Source organism: Prionailurus viverrinus, chromosome B2, assembly GCF_022837055.1.
Source record: "Prionailurus viverrinus isolate Anna chromosome B2, UM_Priviv_1.0, whole genome shotgun sequence".
Lineage (NCBI taxonomy): Eukaryota > Metazoa > Chordata > Mammalia > Carnivora > Felidae > Prionailurus > Prionailurus viverrinus.
Window position 1 is genome coordinate 40778187 of NC_062565.1, and position 17377 is coordinate 40795563.

The following is a 17377-nucleotide window of genomic DNA, read 5'->3' on the forward strand; positions in this document are numbered from 1 at the left end:
TGCAGGGAGAGTAGAGAGAGAAAATATTTTGGGTACGTGACATAGCATACTATGTAGCCATTGGAAACAGCAAATCAGATGTTCACATACAAAATGAATGGATTATGTTACAGACGTGTAAATGTAACGATGAGATATATAACACAATGAGAGTTAACATGCATTAAAAATACATGCACTCAGGCAGCTTTTCCTGCCAACACGGGTCCTGTCCTGTGCTTTAATAAAATCACCTTTTTGCACCCAAAAAAAAAAAAAAAAATAAAATAAAAAAAAAAAATACATGCACTCAAATACATTTTGCAAAAACACATGCAACTAAAAGGGCACACAATAAGCACAGTAGAATGGTTGCCTATCAGGATACAGGAACTAGGCTAAGGTGAAATTTAAAGATGTTCCTAACTCCCCATCTCATTTCATGGAAGTGTAGGGATTCTTTTGTGTAGGATATGATCTGTAAATGTGTCTAGCTGGCAGTATGATGAAAGCAAATGAAACGACTGAAATGAAATGGGAATTTGATATCCCCAAATCTAGTGTGAGATCTACACATCTACATATCCAGAATGAGAAGCAGGTTCTTAAGCTGACTTCATTGCTCAAAGATCTCACAGATCTTTGAGAATAATATTTCCTTCTAACACCAAAGCACTTCCCTATTCTGGCTCTTCTAGGATGGATTCCAATTGAAATATTATGTTGTGATATATACAGTTATTTTATGACACTCTGATTTTTTTTTTTCTTTAACTTTACAGAGACTGTGCAGTTGATCCAACTTGTGTTTTATGCATGGAGTGCTTTTTGGGAAGTATTCACAGAGACCATCGATATAGGGTTAGTAATGCCCAGATAATAACCATACCCACTATTAAATTTTATATTAGATACCTTTTCTGTCTTTTTTAAATTCCAAGATTTAACACTAAAATGGGGGAGACTGGTTTAAGAAATGTGTTATTTTAACACCATTAAACATACGATAGCAGTGTAGAAATGAATTATGAATCCAGGCTTCCTGAATACATGGTTTAGGAAAGACAGCACAGATATCAGCTCCTGCATATTGCTTTTCAGCTAGTTTGTTTTGCTATTTTCTTATGTTTATTATCTTCATAATTCTAGGTTTATGCAGAAGGTTATCAAAAATTAGAGGATAAAGATGAGAGGTAAAGTGGGAGGGAGGTTCTGAAGGGAAGGACATGGGAGAAAAGGAGTAAGGAAGTGTCAGGATTATACATTTAAGAAATGCTTTGTTGGTCATTGTCTACAGAAGATTTGTCATTTCTTAATATTAAAGAGGCATCTACTACATCGCGGAAGAGGGCCCAACTCCAGAACATAAGACCCACCTATTTTATTATTTTTCTACTGCTATAATGCAGTCAGTACTTTGCAAAAAGTCAGGTATGTTTGCTTTTAAATCAAGGATATGAACAAAGACAGTTTATGCTAAGCCTGTCGTAAGCCTGTCCTGGTTCCTCTACTAGAAATTGAAGGCAAAGCCGTGAGCATTCAAAAGTTAAGGAAGTGTTTGTTAGTAGCTGGAACTTTTCACCCTCAAATGAAATAGTAGAGGGAATATTGCAATCTTATTATTAATTCAGGAGCCCTGTTGGCTCAGGACTTTTCCTCCTGTTTGTTTTTTTTTTTCACTCTACCCGAGTATTGCTAATAATGAACTAAAGCAGCTACAAAATTAAGACCCCTTGTGTCTTTGTATGTTTTTATTTTCAGAAGTCAGTAAGAGAATCCCAGTTTTCTTTAAGCTGTTCTATCTATATCTCGGGTAACCAGAAAAAGAATAAAAACTATAGGGTTATCATTTTCCAAATGGCTGCCTCCTCATGGTTTGTGGGTTTTTTGTGGGGTTTTTTTGTTTGTTTGTTTGCTTGTGTTTTGGCATATATCCCTGCAGCCCCTGGGAATAATTGTCACTTGTGGATTTACATTAATTATATTTTTATATATAACAGATACTTTCTTTGGACAGTATGTAATAGGGCTCATTCTGAAATTTGCAGCAAATACCCACTCCTAAAACTCTCTTGTGCAGTATTTTTTTAAGGCAGAATTTCCTATAATTAATGAGTTGTATCTTGCTAGATTCCTTGAATCATTGCCATATCTTAGGGAAGTATGAATAATTCTTGAACCCTGCAGATGGTGAAAACCTTTTCTGACCAGACAATCCACTTTTACATTTCCTGAGCTGCTTTCCTTGTCCAAGAATGCTATTTAGAGGGTGTTAGAAAAGGAAAAACAAACTATTTCTGTAGTTTTTGTTAGTCACTTTCTCTTATCAGGTGCAACAATCTTCTAGGGAAAAATAACCATAGTAATCTTTACAGCTCTTGAATCTGTTATATTACATTAGAGCACTGTAACCAGGTGACATTAATACCAACATTGTATCAAAGCCCAGCAGGAAAACCCTGTTGGTTTTCCTAATTAAGGAAGTCATGTAGGTAGGCACATTTTACCTCTTTAAACTAGACTAGACACTACAAAGTAGCTTATTTCATTTCAGAATCACTTAATTTAGGCTTATTTAAGCTTTAAAACATCAAGAGGTTTGGCATTTTATTTCATTTTACTCCTCAAAAGAAATGAAACATTTTAGCGATGTTATTTCCTTAGCACTTGCTATTCTTATTTATAATCTGATAGCCCTCAGTAAATACTTATTGACAAGATACTTTACAATTTTTTTTCAAGATGACAACATCAGGAGGTGGAGGTTTCTGTGACTGTGGTGATACTGAAGCTTGGAAAGAGGGTCCTTACTGTCAAAAACATGAACTTAACACCTCTGAAATTGAGGAAGAAGAGGTAAAAACGTTTTCACAAAGTTGTTTTTAAGGAAATACTGTTTTAACCACAAGTTTGAAATATTTTCAGACATAGGAACTAGGTTACGAGAAATGAATAAGCAAAATAGTCCTGTCACTCTTACCAGTGACTAGACCTACTTTGAAAGGTCTTTACATTTTATGGATGTCATACCATTGCTATTAGTACTCACTTGTGATTCTGGAAGTTTAATTTAATTTGGACTTCTATTTGAGGTTTTGTTTTCAGTCCTCATTTATTATTGAAAGATTATTTTTCCTATGTGTATAGATTAATTTTGTTGTTTTTTGTATATTTGTGTTGTGACTAAGATTTTGTAGGCCAGGTACCCTTCTTTTCTGTAACTATACGTGGGAGCCAATTCTAATCACCATCTGGCATATCAGTGTCATTGGATATGTGATGAGACCAAGTATAAATAGCAAAGTACAAATTACAGTCACTCCAGCTGTAAATATGTGCTTTTTAAAATTCTTGATTCTGCATTATTTTCTCTAAATGATATTTGTAATGATATAGTAGACTCTTACTAAATAAATACTTAAATCTCTGCTGCTATTTCTGACAGTTTGATGTTTGATTCAACACCCTCATTTCAGATTTTATTTTTAAATGATAGAGAAGTAGATACATTCAAAGTACTTATGCATCGTTAGCAGCTCTGCTACAGATTTGGGGCAAGTGAACATTAATAGTACTTCCTGGTCCTCATACCTTACAAGTCTCAAATATTTGACCTGCACTTTATGGTGCAGGACAGAGTCTTTTAGACTGTGTTCCACTGTGCTTAGGACAGATTAAAATTTGTGTGAAATGATCGAGTGCTATGAAAAACATATATTTTGTGTTTCATTTGCCTTGTGTAAGTGGTGTAGGATTTGCAACAGACACCCAGTGATTAGAGTTTCAGATTTCTCCACTTCTTTTGGAGGAGCTCCATTTTTATCTCTTTTATATATTGGATTGGATATCCATTTGTAAAAATACAAGACAAATATTTGACAAAAAGAGCTGTACTTTTAATTTAAAAAAAATGAAGACTGGTATAAAACTATGGGAGAAGACATTTGCAAATCATATACAGTAGTCCCACCTTATCCATGGAGGGTGTGTTCCAAGACCCCCTGTTGATATCTGAAGTTGTGGATAGTACTGAACCCTATAGATACTAGTTTTTTTCTTATTCATAGATACCTATGATAAGGTTTAATTTATAAAGTCTAATTTTTTGTCAGTAAGAGACTGGTAATAACTAATAATAAAATAGGACAATTATAACAGTATATCATAATAGAAGTTAGGTGAGTGAGCACTCACTCACTTGCTCTCATAATATTGTACTGTACCTACCTTTCTTGTGATGATGTGAGATGATAAAATGCCTACTTTGATGAGATGAAGTGAGGTGAAGGCCACAGGCATTGTGACATAAAGTTAGGCTACTGTTGACCTTCTGACCATGCCTCAGAAGAAAGAGTATCTGCTTCCAGTCTCCCAACTGACCTGGTGATGACCGAAACCATGGATAAGGGGGGACTTAATGCATCTGAGAAAGGTTTCGTATTCAGAGTATATATCTTACAACTCAACAACAGAACCACAAACAACACAAAAATGGGCAAAGGACTTGAATAGACATTTCTCTAAAGAAGATATAATACACATGACCAACAAACATGTGAAAACATAGTCAGCATCATTGGTTATTAGGGAAATGCAAATTGAAACCACTTCACACCCACTAAGATGGCTATAATCAGAAAAAAAGGAATGTATGTGTTGGTGAAGATGTAGAAAAAGTGGAGCCCTGGTACATGCCTAAAGGGGATGCAAAATAATTCAGAGCCGTTGGAACAGTTTGACTATTCCTCCAAAGATTAAACATAGAATTGCCATATGAGCCTGTAATTTCACTGTTAGGTATATACCCAAAAGCACTGGAAGCAGGTGTTCAAATGAGTATCAACTGTAATGTCTATCAGTAGATGAATGGATAGACAAATTGTGGTGTACAGATAATGTACTATTACTCAGACATAGAAAGGAATGAAATACTGATACCTGGTACAACTTGGATGAACCTCCAAAACATTATTCTAAGTGAAGGAAGCCAGACGCAAAAGAACGCATATTGTCTGATTCCATTTATATAAAATACCCAAAATAGGTAAACTTGTAGACAAAACACACACTGGTGGTTGCCAAGGGCTGGGGAAGGGGAGAATGGCAAAAACTGCTTAATGGGTAGGGGGTTTTACTTTGAAGTAATAGAAATGTTTTGGAACTATAGAAAGGTGATAGTGGTACAATATTATGAATGTACTAAATACCACCAATTAGTTTACTTTAAAATGGTTAGGTTATGGGGCGCCTGGGTGGCGCAGTCGGTTAAGCGTCCGACTTCAGCCAGGTCACGATCTCACGGTCCGTGAGTTCGAGCCCCACGTCAGGCTCTGGGCTGATGGCTCAGAGCCTGGAGCCTGTTTCCGATTCTGTGTCTCCCTCTCTCTCTGCCCCTCCCCCGTTCATGCTCTGTCTCTCTCTGTCCCAAAAATAAATAAATGTTGAAAAAAAAAATTAAAAAAAAAATGGTTAGGTTTCTGTTCTGTGAATTTCACCTCAATAAATTACTTGGAAAAATCTTAGGACTTTTGTTACCTTTTAATCTTTGTTTTAGATAGACTGAAAATAATTTTTGAATAAAATTACTCTGTTGACTTTATCCTTGTACATAAGTTGGGTAGCTATCAAATATTGACGACTTGAGTTAATTTCCTGTTAGGAAGATGTTAGCAAGATTGCCTGCCTGGCTTAAGTTCTATGGTTCTGCCTGGAGAATCTATACTGCAGCAACTTAAGAGAATAAACCTCCACACTCTGCCATTTAATTCCAATTTAAGAATTCAGTTAAGAGAAATGAAGTCCTCAAGGATAAGACTGTAAGAGAAGCTATTTTTAAAATAGCATTTTGTTTAGCATTCCTGGTCCCCACTCAGTAAATTTATACATATATCTAGGTTTTTTTTTTTATCTTTTATGCTTAAAATGGAAGAAAGCTATAAAATATTTGCAATGTACTTTTTTAAAGTTTGTCATAGAATTGTTTTTATTGAATGTAATTTTTTATTATACATTTAGCCTGCATCTTAAGAAAAAAGTTGGAAAAAATATACCTGTATATTATCAAGTATATACTTGATAATACACTTCTCTAGGGATAATGTTTAGCAGTTCCATCGATCTTCTCAACTCTTGGCATTTGGGATGGGACTTTTGTTGTTATGTAGGCCAGGGATCAGCAAACTATGGCCCCATAGAGGCCTGTTACTGGCACCATCATAAACTAAGGATGGTTTTTATATTTTTAAATATTTGGAAAAAATCAATAGGATGGTGTCTGTGGCATGTGAAAATGGTAGGAAATTCAGATTTCGGTGTCTATAAACAAAACTGTACTGCAACACAGGTATGTTTAATTGTGCATTGTCTATAACTGCTTTTCCACTGCAACAGCAAAATTGAGCAGCTGTAACAAATACCCTGTAGTCTACAAAAACTAAAAGATTTAGTATCTGACTCTTTACAGGAAAAGTTTGCTGATCCCAGATACATGCTGTCAGAAGCATTGTGTTTATTTATTTCCCACAGACTAAATGGCAGTAGCATCTCCCATCACTGTGGCAACAGTAAATGCCCAGCCAGGTTTCCAATGGGCCCTTTGGGCATGGGGATAAGTAGGGAGTCTGGACTGTCTCTTTTGATCATCTTCATAGGAACTATAAGAAGTTTCTCTTCCGTCTCTGCATTAGGAAGTGTTCTGTTTCTCTTGCTATGGGTCTGGTAACTGATTCCGTTTCCTTTTGTTGAGGCTTCTGGGAAACAGAGCCAAATGTTTGGAAACAGTGCCTGTGTGTAGTAGCTATTTGGAAATTTATATGATCTGCCTTTACAGTAAACATATTATCACCTAATTTTCCTACCTTTATTCTGGTTTTGCCCACTTTGTACATCTATTTTTTTTAATACTGTCTCATTACACTGATGTATTCTTAAGTTGCTGTAAAACCTTTTTGGAATGAAATTTAATTCAGTAACAAATGCACTGAATGAACGACCTCGATGAAGACTTTTTTACCTGAAATTTTCCCTTATCGATACTGCTCTCATCTCAAATGAATGCAGATTTGTGATTATTAATAGCTAAAAATTATGCCAAGGTACTATACTTTGTTTATCTCATTTAATTCTCAGAACAGTCCTGTTAGATAAGTACTGCTGTTACAGAGATTGTATAGCTGCAGAAGCTTGGGGTTTAGAGAGATTTAAAAACTTGCCCAAAGTCTTTTTTTTTTTTTTTAAGTTTATTTATTTTGAGAGAGAGAGCACATGCAAGAATGCGAGAAGGGGAGGGGCAGAGAGAGAATCCCAAGCAGGCTCAGCTCTGTCAGTACAGAGCCCGATGTGGGGCTCGAACCCACGAACCATGAGATCATGACCTGCACTGAAATCAAGACTCAGACACTTAACCAACTGAACCACCCAGGTGCCACCCAGAGCATCTTAATGGTAATTTGAACTCCAGTAATGGAACTCTTTAACAGTGTATTGCCCTGATTTTATTTTTTTCTCCAAACTTTTATTTAAATTCCAGTTAGTTAGCCAGTGGAGTATTAGCTTCGGGTATAGATTTTAGTGATTCATCACTTACATACAATACCCAGTGGTCATTATAGCAAGTGTCCTCCTTAATACTCATTACCTATTTACCCCATCCCTCACCTACCTCTTCTCTAGTAACCATCAGTTTGTTCTCTATGGTTAAGAGTCTGTTTCTTGGTGGGGCACCTGGGTGGCTCAGTCAGTTGAGCATCTGACTCCGGTTTCAGCTCAGGTCACGATCTCACATTTTGTGAGTTTGAGCCCCACATTGGGCTCTAAGTTGACAGCACAAAGCCTGCTTGGGTTTCTCTCTCCCTGTCTCTCTGTCCCTTCCCCACTTGTGGTGTCTCTGTCTGTCTCTCTCAAAGTAAGTAAATAAACTTAAAAAAAATTTTTTTTAAAAGTCTGTTTCTTGGTTTGCCTGTCTTTATTCCTGCCCCCTGTTCATTTGTTTTGTTTCTTAAATTCTACATGTTAAGTGAAATCGTATGGTATTTGTCTTTGACTAACTTATTTCCATTAGCATAATACTCTCTAGCTCCATCCACATTGTTACAAATGGTAAGATTTCATTCTTTTTTATGGCTGAGTAATATTCCTGTGTGTGTGTGTGTGTGTGTGTGTGTGTGTGTGTGTGTGTGTGCGCGCGCGCGCATGCATGCATATACATATACCACATTTTTTCCATTCATCAGTGGATAGACATTTGGGCTTCTTTCATAATTTGGCTATTGTTGATGCTACATTGCACTGATTTTTAAAGTAATTTTTAGCAGTGGAATTTTTTTTTAATAAAAGCCTAATTTAAAAGTCTTAATAATAACAGATAAAAGTGGTATTATTTTTTTATTCCTGTATAATTAGCATACAGTGTTCTATTAGCTTCAGGTGTGGAATATAGTGTTTCAACAATTCTACACATTACTCAGTGCTCCTCATGATTAAGTGTACTTTTAATCCCCTTCACCTATTTTCACATGTCCCCCCACCCACTTCCCCTCTGGTAACTAACAATTTGATTCCCTATATTTCAGAGTCCTTCTTTTGTTTGTCCTTTTTTCTTTGTTCAGTTGTTTCTTAAATTCCACATATGAGGGGCACTTGGGTGGCTCAGTCAGTTAAGTGGCTGACTCTTGGTTTCAGCTCAGGTCATGATCTCATGGTTTCTGAGTTCAAGCCCTGTATTGGCTCCATGCTGACAGCATGGAGACTGCTTGGGATTCTCTCTCTCTCTCTCTCTCTCTCTCTCCCTCTCTCTCTACCCCTCCCTTGCTTGTGCTCTCTCTCTCTTTCTCTCAAACTTAAAAAAAAAAAAAAAATTCCACATGAGTGAAATCATACCGTATTTGTCTTTCTCTGCCTGACTTACTTCACTTAGCATTATAACTTACAGATTCATACACATTGTTTCAAATGGCAAGATTTTATTCTTTTTTATGGCTGAGTAATTCCATTGTATACATATGCTACATCTTTATCCTATCAGTGATCACTAAAAGTGGTATTATTAATGAATTTATTTTTTATAAGTTGAATTGTGTATTAGTTACTTGTTAGAAAGTCAACTCATGAAATAAGCGAGGTTGTTTTGATGACTGGTTTCTAGTTTATTACTAGTTTTAGTTGGGCAATATAGAAAAATGTAATTTTTCCTTATCCATAGCTTATTTGCATATGATAAGAGTTAAAATTATTATTATAATACAGTATATGCTTACATTAAAAAAAATTCAATGGGGCACCTAGGTGGCTCAGTCGACTGGGCATCCAACTTCGACTCAGGTCATGGTCTTGAGGTTCATGAGTTTGAGCCCCACGTCGGGCTCTGTGCTGACAGCTCAGACCCTGGAGCCTGCTTTGGATTCTGTGTCTCCCTTTCTCTCTGCCCCTCCCCTGCTCATGCTCTGTCTCTTTCTCTCTCTCCCAAAAATAAATAAACATTAACAAAGTTTTTAAAAATTCAAACATTACAGTAGTGTATCACATAAAAGACTAGTTTTCCATAACCCCCACTACCTTCTAACATAAGCACAGATGATCTTTTTAACAATATGCCTTGTATTCTTCTGGTTTGAAAGAAGAATAACTCAAGTTGACTCACTGACAAAGATGTGTATTTTCTAAAATAAACATACTCAAAGAACTAGTTATTAGTCATAGTTGATAATACAACATAGGATGAGATGGTCATTTATTTACTCATTCCAACTGACTTATGCTTTCATAAGAGCAATTTGAACAGAAGTCTTTCTTAGTGTTTAATTTACTATTGTACATATGAGTAGACTTGCACAGCCTAGTATCCTTTCACTGCAGAAATAATTCTTTTTAATCAGTGATCATTTTTCAAGAAGTTGACATGTGTATCCAAAAATAGCAGAAAAATCTGTATTCCTAGGCCTGCCCCAAATTTGGCCAATGTAATAGCAAAGTTACCAGTTGGTGATCCCCAATATGTAATATAACACATTTTAGAGTATATTTTTACATTACTATTTTAAAATACAGGTAATTCTATATTTTTAAACTGATGTACAATTCAAACAGGAAACAGCTCTACCAGGTCCTGGGATTTTGTACAACAGTTTGAACACTACTGGCCTGGATTCTCAAGAACTGGCAGCAGTTTCTCTTTCAGGATCTGTTCCGTGCTTATAAATCTTGTTTGTTGTAATTGTTTCATCCTCTGATGTCTTGTAACGGACATAATTGTGAGAAATGGAATAATTGTAAGATAATATCACCAAGGAAACTGAATTTTCTACTTTCTATTTTGGTGTAGCATGAGGTTCATATTGTTATTAATACCCATACTTTTATGAATCCCCAGGATGTACCAGTTCTGGTTCCCTCTTTGTATGGATTGTTTCACTATGTTAATCATTTCTAGCCTCTATAAGAAATAGTCAAATAAACTATGCTGGTAGGATAAAAAAATTTTCTTACATGGGACATATAAAGCAATCCATTGAGAAGAGTTGTGTAGGTTAAAAAAAAGTGCTGTAAGACTTTGAAAAGTCTTCTTACTCTTCTTACTTTTTCTTCTGTTCTTCAAGCTCTACACCCATCTCCTTTAGGAATCTTTGTCTTGTTTTCCCTCCATTCTTTTTATTCCTCCTCTCCATTTGTTTTGTGTCAGTTCTACTAGGCTTATCTTTGGGGAGGATGTGCAAAAATGTCTGTATCCTTCATGTATATTTGCAAGAATGTGTTGATTCCTATTCTATGATGCTGGAACATACTGATTTTCTTATTTGAGAAATGAATATAACACTAACTAGCCATTAAGCTAAATAACATGTCTAGATTTAAGAGAAAGCATAAAGATTAAAATCGTGTAAAACATTTTGCCTAAAAGGTATGATAAACTCAGTGTATGTTTATAGTAATACTTTTTCACATAACCTAGAAATTTTGTGACATACTCCCAGTTAAGTATAAGATGCAAAGTGCCCTGTTCCATGCATACGCAATGTGCCCTGATGAAATAAAGTAGACAAGGGAATCAAGGGGTAGTTTTCTGACTTTGTTGATTTCTTCCCTTTAGAATCCTCAAAATCAGGCTCTCCTTCATACCTGTAAAACTAAATATTGCTGGTCTGCCCTTGGATAACATTCCTTTGTTTATTCTGGAAATTGGGATTAGGAGGATATGAAGCTATAAAGATGGTTTGATGTTAAGTTTTAAAGATCTTGGAATGCCATTCTAAAGTGTTTAGATTTATGCATTAGGCATTGGGGTGCCATTGAACATTTTTGATTCAGTAATTGGGATCATTATGAACAAAGTGTTTTAGGAAACTGGATTTGGTAGGATGTAATGTACAGGCTCAAACTGAAGAGAAGCCGAAGCTGGAAGATCAGCCAGCTGTTTACATTAGTATTTTGAGGTAAGGGAAGATGAGAATTAATGTGCATTTAAGATGGTTGTGGTTTTTTTGTTTTTTTTTTTTTCTGTTCTTTCAGGATCCTCTTGTGCATTTATCAGAAGATGTGATAGCAAGAACCTACAACATTTTTGCTATTATGTTTCGATATGCAGTCGAGATACTAACCTGGGAAAAAGAAAGTGAACTGCCAGCAGATTTAGAGATGGTGTAAGTGTGACACATTTATTCTTCATATTCGTATTTGCTCAAACTCAGTTTTAACCATTTTGATTCTAATTCCTCAAATTGAGTTGGAGCAAGGATAGAAGGATAGAGCATAATCTTTTCTTTTTTAATAATTACTTTCCCACAGAACAACTCTTTTATTTTATAGCTTTTAAATATGTGTGATCCACTTAGTTGGTAGAGGTTTCTCCCTGTTAATTGATTGGTTTAGTTAAGCCATGTCAGGGCTCTGCCCCTGGTTTCAGGCACAGGCAGTTTTCTGTTCTTTGTGTGATAAAACTGGTAACTCTAATATTTTTACCATTTGTACTTAGATTATTGAGGAGGTTGCGAACATGTGACCAGAGAGCTGGATTCGGCCATAGCTGTTTTAAGGGCTTCCTTTTCCATGTGATGTGCTTGCCTCAAGCAACAGTCTCTTTAATATTTTTTTTTTTCAACGTTTATTTATTTTTGGGACAGAGAGAGACACAGCATGAACGGGGGAGGGGCAGAGAGAGAGGGAGACACAGAATCGGAAACAGGCTCCAGGCTCTGAGCCATCAGCCCAGAGCCTGACGCGGGGCTCGAACTCACGGACCGCGAGATCGTGACCTGGCTGAAGTCGGACGCTTAACCGACTGCGCCACCCAGGCGCCCCAACAAGTCTCTTTAAATCTAACCGAGATTGTTGGAATTGTATTCATATTTAAGGTTGATTACAAGTTGAAGTGAGGGTCTGATGAACATTGGTGGTTTCTGTTTTGCTTCTCAGTAGTATTCTAGATAATTAGGTTGTGGGTTGTTTTTTTTAAAAAAGTAAGGTGTTAGCTATATCTTTTTGGAAATGTTGAAAATGGTACCTCAGGAACTTGTCTTCACATACAGGTGTACCTCGTGGGTTTTGTAGGTTGGGTCCAGACCACTGCAATAAAGTTCGCCACATCAACTGACTCTTTTTTCACTTGAACACTTAGAGGTCATTATAGGGTTATTAATTGGCCTACTTTCAATATTGTGTCTCAGGGAACAGGGAGGCCCCAGGAGAGGAAGACAGACGGGGAAACAGCTGGTGGGTAGAGCAGTAAGAACACACACAACATTTATCAATTAAGTTTGCAATCTTATGTGAATATGATTCCGAGTGCCCCAAAACAATTAGGATAGTAACATCAAAGATCAGTGATCACAAATCGCCATAAGAAATAGAGTAATGATTAAAAAAAAAGTTTGAAATATTGTAAGAATTACCAAAATGTGATGTAGAGACAGGACATGAGCAAATGCTGTTGGAAAGATGGCGTTGATAGGCTTGCTCAACATAGTGTTGCCACAAACGTTCAATTTGTAAAAACAAACAAAACCCCACAGTATTTGTAAAGCACAATAAAACAAGATGTGCCTGTACTTCAAGTTGGGAGCCATTGATCGAAAGCCCAAATTTAGACCCTAGAGCATAGAAGAGTTTTGTTTTTTAATTTTTTTTAATGTTTATTTATTTTTGAGAGAGATAGACACAGTGAGAGCAGAGGAGGGGCAGAAAGAGAGGGAGACACAAAATCTGAAGCAGGCTCCAGGCTCTGAGCTGTCAGCACAGAGCCTGATGCAAGGCTCTAACTCAATGACCTGTGAGATCATGACCTGAGCCGAAGTCAGACACTTAACCGACTGAGCCACCCAGGCACCTCAGAAGAGTTTTGTTTTTACCTTTTTGTTCCATTGTATGTTCAAGGCTACCAATATATAAGGGGAAAAAATCTAACTTGCTTCTTTTATAATGTTTTCCCATGTTAGTAAACTACCCAGAAACCTGAATCACCTATACCCATTTAGATTTCAAGTCCAGCTGGCTCTCCCTCCATCAAACCATTCTACTTCTGGCGTGCCTGGGTGGCTTAGTCGGTTAAGCGTCCGACTTCGGCTAAGGTCATGATCTCACGGTCCCTGAGTTCGAGCCCCGTGTCGGGCTGTGTGCTGACAGCTCAGAGCCTGGAGCCTGCTTCAGATTCTGTGTCTCCCTCTCTCTCTGACCCTCCCCTGTTCATGCTCTGTCTCTCTCAAAAATAAATACACATTAAAAAAAAAAAAAATTCTACTTCTGTTCCTCTCTATTACTACTATCCTAGTCCAGATTAATTAATCATTCAGCAACATGGCCTCCCTAACTGAACTGCCATATCTACTCTTGTTCCTTAAGATTCATTCACACTGTAGCACAGTGAACTTTAAGGCAAATCTGACTATATCTCCTATTTTAAATCCTTCAATGCCCTTAGAATGGCAAAATCAATTTCCATTGTAAGGTCTTCAAGATTTCTGCCTCTCTCCAACCTAATCTTCTCCCTCCCTGTGTTCCAGTTCCTAATACTTCCCTTTGCCACCTCAGGACCTTTGCATTCACCCTCCTCTAGCCCAGGTTTCTCAACTGTTGGCGTTTAGGACCAGATTAGTTCTTTGTTATAAGGGCTGTCCAGTGCATTGTAGAATTGTTTTGTTTTATTAATTTATTTTTTTAGTAATCTCTACCCCTAGCATGGGACTCAAACTCACAACCCTGAGATCAAGAGTCACATGCTCTTCCAACTGAGCCCATCAGGTGCGCAGTGGATTGTAGAATATTTAGCAGCATCCCTGGCCCTTATACACTAGATGCCAGTGACATTCCTGCCCCAGTCATGACAACAAAAAATGTCTCCAGACATTGCCAAATGGTCCTCTGTGGGGGACAGAGAATTGCCTCTAGTTGAGAACCACTGATAGCCAATTCTGACTTTAGGCGTCAGATGACTTCTGTGGCAGTTCTTCTCTGAAGTCCCAGACCTGTTTTGTCCAACTGCAGCATTCTGTTCTTCTTGATAAAAGCTAGTTCAGTTAGAATTACATGTCTAATATATATCTTCCCCATCAGATGGTAATGTCATAGAGCATGGCGACCGCAGATGACTTTGCCATAGATATGTGCCCAGTACCTAACACATTCCCTAGAGCAAAGTATGCTCTTACTAAATCAGCCTGGAGCTAGAGAATATGCAATTAGATAATATATAATTAATGTTTTATGTCACAGAGAGAAGAGTGATACCTACTATTGCATGCTGTTTAATGATGAGGTGCATACCTATGAACAAGTTATTTATACCCTTCAGAAAGCTGTTAACTGTACACAAAAAGAAGCCATTGGCTTTGCAACTACAGTAGATCGAGATGTAAGTAATTTCATTATATTGATGTCAGATAATAAATTGAACTTTCATTACAGATAAATTATTCTGGGAATATTGAGTTAGAGGTATATATGTCTAGTCTATTTTTTTTTTATTTCATTTTAATATTGGCCCAAATACATACTGGGTATTACCGTAATCTGATATTCCATAGAAAGTTTAGGAGGAAATGTAGATACAGTTGTCCTCATTCTACCCAGTGATTAGAAATAGTCAGTTATGAAAATAGTATAGCAGCCTAGAAGAATAAATGTCGTATTGTTTAAGGAACTATACTTATTAATGGCTTGAAAATGTTAGGATGGTTTTTTGTTTTTTTGTTTTTTTTTAATTTTTTTTTTTTTTTTTTGCAACGTTTATTTATTTTTGGGACAGAGAGAGACAGAGCATGAACGGGGGAGGGGCAGAGAGAGAGGGAGACACAGAATCGGAAACAGGCTCCAGGCTCTGAGCCATCAGCCCAGAGCCTGACATGGGGCTCGAACTCACGGACCGCGAGATCGTGACCTGGCTGAAGTCGGACGCTTAACCGACTGCGCCACCCAGGCGCCCCGTTAGGATGGTTTTGAAGGAAAATATTTTAATTTACTTTTCATCATTGAATAGAATGAATGTTATAAATATTAAAATTGGCCAGAACTGTTATATGCATAAATATGTTTATTTGTTTACTGGTTGAACAGTTTTAACACTGAATATAGTATTTTTACATGTTAATTTAAAATTTTTTCATTTACCAGGGACGTAGGTCTGTTCGATATGGAGATTTCCAGCATTGTGAACAAGCAAAATCAGTAATTGTGGTAAGTAATTTAGACACATACCCACAGTATTATTTTTTTTATTTAAAACTAGTTCTGTATTTTGTCATTTATGAACGCATTTTTCTGCTTTCATGAAGGTAAAGCCAGCATCAACCAAAAGTCATATTTAATGATATGTTTCTCGAACATTGCATTATTGCTTTATCTAGTTTTTTTAAGCTGTGTAAGATTAATATAGAAAATGAATGTTTACATGAGATATATTTTCTGCCTTCCTATTTCTCTATCAGAGACATCTTAGAAAGTGTTTCATTGTTGTTTTGTTTTTGATAGGGTGTCACGTTACTTTTTAGGACTTAAACTGGCCTTTAGCACCAAGATTAGAATTCAAGGGAAGTTGTTTCTTGGTAACTTATAGCAAGGTATGCTGCATATATAATAGCACTTAGTGTATTATTTCTCTAAAAGAAAACTATTTCCCATGTTTATATTTATTTTTAAAAAGTAAGAATTATTTTAAACTATTTCATGTAAATGCATTTTATGTAAATGTCCTTTTAAAAAATAATTTTGTGTATTGTGAAATATTTTAAATATACAGATAAAAACAGAAATGACACAGTAAACACCTGTATGCCCACATTATACATTTCCTCATACTTTATGTAAATAAAATAATACAGAGTACCCAGTATTATTCCTTTAATCTTGCTCCCTTTTCTCCTACCCTAGGGATAAGTACTTTCATTAATTCATTTGTTCATTCTTGTGTGTGCCTCTATACTTCCATTTATTAAATCTGTCAACATTATATGTATTGATTTGGAGGCCTTTAAACATTATATAACAAGCTTCATACTGGATGTATTATACTGCAACTTCTCATTTCAGTGTTGGTTCTACATTTATGTGTGTTGATGCATGTACCTGTGAAGTGTTCCATTGATAACTTTACCATAGTTTTTCCATTCTCCTGCTGATAGACAATTAGGATAATTCCCCCCCACCCCCACCCCCATCACTAACAGTCCTTTTATGGACATTGTTTTGTCTCCTTGTTGCATAGATGCAAAGGTTTCTGTAGGGTATATACCAAGAAATGGAATTTCTGAGTTGTTAGGATATCAGCATTTTCATCTTTATTAGATTTTGCCAAGTTAGTCTCCAAAACAGTGGTACTAATATACATTCCCACCAACAGTGTATAGAGAGTTCCCGTTTCTCCACAGCTTTGTCAAAACTGTATGTTGTCAGATTTTTTAACTTTTGCCAATTTAATGTGTATGAATGGCATCTCATCAATTAAATTTGCATTGCCTTAATTATTGAGTACCTTACTTCATGTTTATTTATGTTTTCTTTGAATTTCCTATTCGTACCCTTTACCAATTTTTTTCATTTAATGTTTAGGATAAACAGAGCACTCATAGATTATCAAGTAGGAACAAAATAGAAAAATGGACATAGGATATGAAAAGGCAGTCACAGGCAAGAAAATCTAGGCGGTCAGTGTATATGAAGAGACTCATTTGTTAGTAATCAGTAAAATGACAAGGAGATTTCATACTCATCAGGATGGAGAAATTAGAGTTATAAAATATCTTACTGGCAGAGATGCAGAGAATAGGAATACTTGTGTAAAACTAAATTGCTACAGCATTTTAGGAAAATAATCTAGTAGCATCTATGAAACTTACCTTTCCTAAGAATTTATCCCATAGAAATGTAAGCACTAGGAAGTGTGTGTACAAAGATGTTCAGTACTGCTTTTTTTGGAATC

General features: G+C 36.3%; 1 protein-coding gene across 14 annotated transcripts in view; it reads left to right on the top strand.

Moving 5' to 3' along the window:
* The window catches only part of UBR2 (ubiquitin protein ligase E3 component n-recognin 2), a 125206-nt gene that overhangs the window by 37404 nt on the left and 70425 nt on the right, over window positions 1–17377 (top strand). For 12 of the 14 annotated variants that reach the window (XM_047858082.1, XM_047858081.1, XM_047858080.1 and 9 more), the window contains exons 3-7: window positions 762–840; window positions 2722–2835; window positions 11482–11612; window positions 14677–14815; window positions 15574–15636. In XM_047858082.1, coding sequence (XP_047714038.1) covers window positions 762–840; window positions 2722–2835; window positions 11482–11612; window positions 14677–14815; window positions 15574–15636 — 526 coding nt within the window. The remainder of the gene's footprint in view (window positions 1–761; window positions 841–2721; window positions 2836–11481; window positions 11613–14676; window positions 14816–15573; window positions 15637–17377) is intronic. The other 2 variants (XM_047858076.1, XM_047858074.1) reach the window with 2 other exon arrangements.